The sequence below is a fragment of the Saccoglossus kowalevskii genome, chromosome 15 (assembly GCF_978046115.1).
Source record: "Saccoglossus kowalevskii chromosome 15, keSacKowa6.1, whole genome shotgun sequence".
In the NCBI taxonomy this organism is placed as follows: Eukaryota; Metazoa; Hemichordata; class Enteropneusta; family Harrimaniidae; genus Saccoglossus; species Saccoglossus kowalevskii.
Window position 1 is genome coordinate 1,508,227 of NC_140655.1, and position 7,395 is coordinate 1,515,621.

Consider the following 7,395-nt stretch of genomic DNA (forward strand, 5'->3'; position numbering starts at 1 on the left):
TGAGTATTATATGTACAACCTACGCACACACCAATATCTGTATCATATGGTTATTACATGTACAACCTATGCACACACCAATATCTTATCATGTGGGTATTACATGTACAACCTATGCACACACCAATATCTTATGTGGGTATTACATGTACAACCTACGTACACACCAATATCTTATCATGTGGATATTACATGTACAACCTACGCACACACCAATATCTTATCATGTGGGTATTACATGTACAACCTACATACACACCAATATCTCATGTGGGTATTACGTGTACAACCTACGTACACACCAATATCCACATTATGTGGGTATTACATGTACAACCCATGTACACACCAATATCTTATCATGTGGGTATTACATGTACAACCCATGTACACACCAATATCTTATCATGTAGGTATTACATGTACAACCTACGTACACACCAATATCTTATCATGTGGGTATTACATGTACAACCTACGTACACACCAATATCTTATCATGTGCGTATTAAATGTACAACCTACGTACACACCAATATCTTATCATGTAGGTATTACATGTACAACCTACGTACACACTAATATCTTATCATGTAGGTATTACATGTACAACCTACGCACACACCAATATCTTATCATGTAGGTATTACATGTACAACCTACGTACACACCAATATCTATATCATGTGGGTATTACATCTACAACCTACGTACACACCAATATCTATATCATGTGGGTATTACATGTACAACCTACGTACACACCAATATCTTATGTGGGTATTAACGTACAACCTACGTACACACCAATATCTATATCATGTGGGTATTACATGTACAACCTACATACACACCAATATCTCATGTGGGTATTACATGTACAACCTACGTACACACCAATATCTTATGTGGGTATTACATGTACAACCTACGTACACACCAATATCTATATCATGTGGGTATTACATGTACAACCTACATACACACCAATATCTTATGTGGGTATTACATGTACAACGTACGTACACACCAATATCTATATCATGTGGGTATTACATGTACAACCTACGTACACACCAATATCTTATCATGTAGGTATTGCATGTACAACCTACGCACACACCAATATCTTATCATGTAGGTATTACATGTACAACCTACGTACACACCAATATCTTATCATGTAGGTATTACATGTACAACCTACGTACACACCAATATCTTATCATGTAGGTATTACATGTACAACCTACGCACACACTAATATCTTATCATGTAGGTATTACATGTACAACCTATGTACACTCCAATATCTTATCATGTAGGTATTACATGTACAACCTACGTACACACCAATATCCACATTATGTGGGTATTACATGTACAACCTACGTACACACCAATATCTTATCATGTAGGTATTACATGTACAACCTACGTACACACCAATATCTATATCATGTGGGTATTACACGTACAACCTACGTACACACCAATATCTATATCATGTGGGTATTACATGTACAACCTACATACACACCAATATCTTATGTGGGTATTACATGTACAACCTACGTACACACCAATATCTATATCATGTGGGTATTACATGTACAACCTGCGTACACACGAATATCTTATCATGTAGGTATTACATGTACAACCTACGCACACACCAATATCTTATCATGTAGGTATTACATGTACAACCTACGTACACACCAATATCTTATCATGTGGGTATTACATGTACAACCTACGCACACACCAATATCTTATCATGTGGGTATTACATGTACAACCTACGTACACACCAATATATTAACATGTGGGTATTACACGTACAACCTACGCACACACCAATATCTTATCATGTGGGTATTACATGTATAACCTACATACACACCAATATCCATATCATGTGGGTATTACATGTACAACCTACGTACACACCAATATCTTATCATGTGGGTATTACATGTACAACCTACGCACACACCAATATCTGTATCATATGGGTATTACATGTTAAAAGATAGTCATGTAAACGAGAATGAACAAAAGTTGAACAAAGTAAACGATAGTTTGAAGTAAAATACGAAAGTAAATATATGCGAAGATAAAATATAATTCAGGATAGATATCGATTAAATGCGAGTAAATATAAAGTTCGAAAATTCGTAAAATCAACACAGTCACAAACTGTCACAATAAGCTAAGTATAAAATGTTCGGTATATTCAGTTCATAGTTCATATGTCATTTATGTCCTGTATGCGTATTTGGGCAATCGCAGCAGCGGTTCTAGCTGGTGTACGGCAGGTAATTTCCGGTTTCTGTGGTCCGCGAAGGTTATCGTCGTCAGTAACTTCTTCAATGAAATTCCGCGCTTTCTGGTTCTTAATGATTCCATCATATGTTTGTAACAAATGCGGTGGAAGTTTACGAGTCATAGCGCGAGTGCGTTTCTCTGCAATACGAAAGTTAGTAGGCAGAGGAGGGTGGTCTTGTCTCCACGGTAACCCCGCAGTGTACCGTCCGTTTTCGATTTTGAGATGATTATCTCTGTAATGTTCGAAGTCTGTGTTCATTACTGGAGGTTGGGCATTATCAGTGATGCCGATTGTCTCGAGCTTCCAGTAATCCTGGAGTTGATCGTTTACAACAGACGGATTAGTAGCAATGTGTAGAATAGTTGCGTCATTGGCAAATACACTTTTAGGTCTGTATCCTTGAATAGGACCGGAAAGTAAATATCCAAGTATGGACGATACAGCAGTTGGACCGGGTCCACGAACAATGTGGTCTCCTACGAAATCCCAGTAGTAATCTGCTCCAATGAGAATCGATATTTCAAAGGATTCGCTTCCTGAAATGGGGTGGGCTAAGTTCAAATTGCGTAGATGAGGTAATTCCAATAGGGACGAAGTGATCAAGTTCTTTGTGGGAGTGGAGATGTTTGGAACAACGAGTGCGGAAATGTTCTTTTTCTTTCCTGTAATGGTGTGAACTGAAAGCGTAGAGACATTAAACGATCTAGCACGTGAACCATTATCACCAAACGTTGCTAAGTTAATGACTTCACATTTGTCAGTTTGTGCATTGAGTTTATCGGCGAAGTTTGTAGTTACGAAAGATCGCGTGGCCCCTTCATCGAACAATATCGTAGCCGTTGCAGTTTCGCTACCCGCGGATACTTCAGTTACGGCGGTTTTCAATAAAACGGGTCCATTATGCGACGCGGTATTCGCGGTAGTAGTAAAGTTCACGTGTGTTTGAGTTACTGGAGTAGCGGAGCTCGTGTCGTTACTCGTAGAGGTTCCCTTACATAGAGAAGTGTGATGTTTTCTCCTGCAGGCGCGACAACTGAATTTAGATTGGCAGTCCGTAACTTTGTGTTTACCGAGACAGTTGAAGCATAAACGATCGCGTTTTATTATCTCGAGGCGTTTATTGTAGTCAGTCACAACTCTACAATGTATCGACGGATGGGCATCTTTGCAGTACGCACATACGATAGATTTAGTCGGTCTCGCCCGGATCGATTTCCGTGAAGTGACCGGGTCACTTCCCGTGTAGAATGCCGCAGTTACCGGGGTTTCTGTGTACAATTCGCGGTCATGAAGATCGGCGGAGAATCCAGCTTGTAGAGCGTCCATCTCGTTATGGATGGCTTGACGAAGTTCGGGTAGATTCCATTCGTTATTTCCATGATCCCGCGCAATCTGTTTTCGTGTATTAGGCGGCAACTTTTCCATGACGATAGGTACTAGTAGATCGCCATAGGATTCTTCGGATTTTCCGAGCGAACTGAGCCCACGAATATAACTTTCTAAGGTGTCGTAAAAGTTTCGTAAGCTGTTGAAATCGCCAGATGGTTTAGGCATATCCCATAAAGCTTTCATGTAGGCACTTATTACTTTGTGTTTCTGTCCATACCTTTGTTCCAGTAGGTCGATTGCGTGATCATAGTTTTCATTTGTTAGTGTCAATCCTTCAATAGTGTGAGCGGCTTCGTCGGACAATTGAGCGTGTAGGTACTGAAACCTTTGAATCTTTTCGAGATTGGGATTGTTGTGAACTGCGGAATAAAATGCATCTCGAAAACTCACCCATTTCAGAACATCTCCGTTGAATGTTGGCAGCGATAACTTTGGTAGGTTTATGGTTCTGTTAGGTTGGGTGGATGGAGCGGCAATGGTGACTGCTGGACTGGTTGATGCAGCAGCGGGGACTGCAGGGCTTGCCGGTGGGCTTGCATCAGCTCGCGACTTTCTTTCGATAAATCGAGATAAAATATGTTTTTTCTCGTATATATCGGTCAGGTAATCGTCAGATTCGGTGATAGTCGCCTCCAAGTCGTTTTCTTCCGTCTGTTCGACTATTTGTTTGTCGAGGTTGATAAGACTTTCGTACTTCGATGAGATCAAGTTATGGATAGCAGTGAGTGAGTCTAACGCACCTTCAATGTTGTCTTGGGGGAAATTGTTGACGTTTTCGTCAGCCTTTTTCAGGAGCTTCGTCATCTGTCCACGATGCGCTGAGCGAGTTCCCTTCAGTTTGGAAAGAGTTGGTCGTTCGGTCATCTTGAATCCTGGTCTCGGCACCAAAACAATGTGTGTAATTGTTAAGATAAGGTTCAGGGGTGGATAACAAGAGACGAACTGGTGTACACTATAACAGATGACTTTATTGAAACTCCCGCCGTGATGTGTCAAAACACCCACTTATATACACAAGTTTACATTCCTTGCATTTTGGCGGAAAGTGACTTTGGCCTTGTACATGATTGGGTAATAGGGAAACGAGCTGATAGGTAAATAACTATTAATGAGGTTGTTTTATTGGCTAAAATTAACGTACTATGATTGGCTAAATTATTTGTAAGCAGAATCCTAAATCGACATCAAGCTCGGCTAGTTATATTTCCGATACATGTACAACCTATGCACACACCAATATCGTATCATGTAGGTATTACATGTACAAACTACGTACACACCAATATCTATATCATATGGGTATTACATGTACAACCTACGCATACACCAATATCTGTATCATATGGGTATTACATGTACAACCTACGCACACACCAATATCTGTATCATGTGGGTATTACATGTACAACCTATGCACACACCAATATCTTATCATGTGGGTATTACGTGTACAACCTACGTACACACCAATATCCACATTATGTGGGTATTACATGTACAACCCATGTACACACCAATATCTTATCATGTGGGTATTACATGTACAACCCATGTACACACCAATATCTTATCATGTAGGTATTACATGTATAACCTACGTACACACCAATATCTTACCATGTGGGTATTACATGTACAACCTACGTACACACCAATATCTTATCATGTGCGTATTACATGTACAACCTACACACACACCAATATCTTATCATGTGGGTATTACATGTACAACATACGTACACACCAATATCTTATCATGTGGGTATTACATGTACAACCTACATACACACCAATATCTTATCATGTGGTTATTACATGTACAACCTACATACACACCAATATCTTATCATGTGGGTATTACATGTACAACCTACGTACACACCAATATCTTATCATGTAGGTATTACATGTACAACCTACGCACACACTAATATCTTATCATGTAGGTATTACATGTACAACGTATGTACACTCCAATATCTTATCATGTAGGTATTACATGTACAACCTACGTACACACCAATATCCACATTATGTGGGTATTACATGTACAACCTACGTACACACCAATATCTTATCATGTAGGTATTACATGTACAACCTACGTACACACCAATATCTATATCATGTGGGTATTACACGTACAACCTACGTACACACCAATATCTATATCATGTGGGTATTACATGTACAACCTACATACACACCAATATCTTATGTGGGTATTACATGTACAACCTACGTACACACCAATATCTATATCATGTGGGTATTACATGTACAACCTGCGTACACACCAATATCTTATCATGTAGGTATTACATGTACAACCTACGCACACACCAATATCTTATCATGTAGGTATTACATGTACAACCTACGTACACACCAATATCTTATCATGTGGGTATTACATGTACAACCTACGCACACACCAATATCTTATCATGTGGGTATTACATGTACAACCTACGTACACACCAATATATTAACATGTGGGTATTACACGTACAACCTACGCACACACCAATATCTTATCATGTGGGTATTACATGTATAACCTACATACACACCAATATCCATATTATGTGGGTATTACATGTACAACCTACGTACACACCAATATCTTATCATGTGGGTATTACATGTACAACCTAAGCACACACCAATATCTGTATCATATGGGTATTACATGTACAACCTATGCACACACCAATATCTTATCATGTAGGTATTACATGTACAAACTACGTACACACCAATATCTATATCATATGGGTATTACATGTACAACCTACGCACACACCAATATCTGTATCATATGGGTATTACATGTACAACCTACGCACACACCAATATCTGTATCATGTGGGTATTACATGTACAACCTATGCACACACCAATATCTTATCATGTGGGTATTACATGTACAACCTACATACACACCAATATCTTATGTGGGTATTACATGTACAACCTACGTACACACCAATATCTTATCATGTGGATATTACATGTACAACCTACGCACACACCAATATCTTATCATGTGGGTATTACATGTACAACCTACATACACACCAATATCTCATGTGGGTATTACGTGTACAACCTACGTACACACCAATATCCACATTATGTGGGTATTACATGTACAACCCATGTACACACCAATATCTTATCATGTGGGTATTACATGTACAACCCATGTACACACCAATATCTTATCATGTAGGTATTACATGTACAACCTACGTACACACCAATATCTTATCATGTGGGTATTACATGTACAACCTACGTACACACCAATATCTTATCATGTGCGTATTAAATGTACAACCTACGTACACACCAATATCTTATCATGTAGGTATTACATGTACAACCTACGTACACACTAATATCTTATCATGTAGGTATTACATGTACAACCTACGCACACACCAATATCTTATCATGTAGGTATTACATGTACAACCTACGTACACACCAATATCTATATCATGTGGGTATTACATCTACAACCTACGTACACACCAATATCTATATCATGTGGGTATTACATGTACAACCTACGTACACACCAATATCTTATGTGGGTATTACACGTACAACCTACATACACACCAATATCTATATCATGTGGGTATTACATGTACAACCTACATACA

At 38.9% G+C, this 7,395-nt stretch overlaps 1 protein-coding gene across 1 annotated transcript; it reads right to left on the reverse strand.

The window, feature by feature from the left end:
- Positions 1-2,251: 2,251 nt before the first annotated feature.
- LOC102808856 (uncharacterized) lies at positions 2,252-4,585 on the reverse strand. The gene has a single exon (XM_006825155.2). It carries the CDS (start codon positions 4,583-4,585, stop codon positions 2,252-2,254), a length of 2,334 nt encoding a protein of 777 aa, XP_006825218.2.
- Between the last annotated feature and the right edge of the window lie 2,810 nt (positions 4,586-7,395).

What these genes read in the sequence shown, in the direction of transcription:
- LOC102808856 (XM_006825155.2), bottom strand. Translation starts at nt 4,585, where the DNA reads ATGACCGAACGACCAACTCTTTCCAAACTGAAGGGAACTCGCTCAGCG.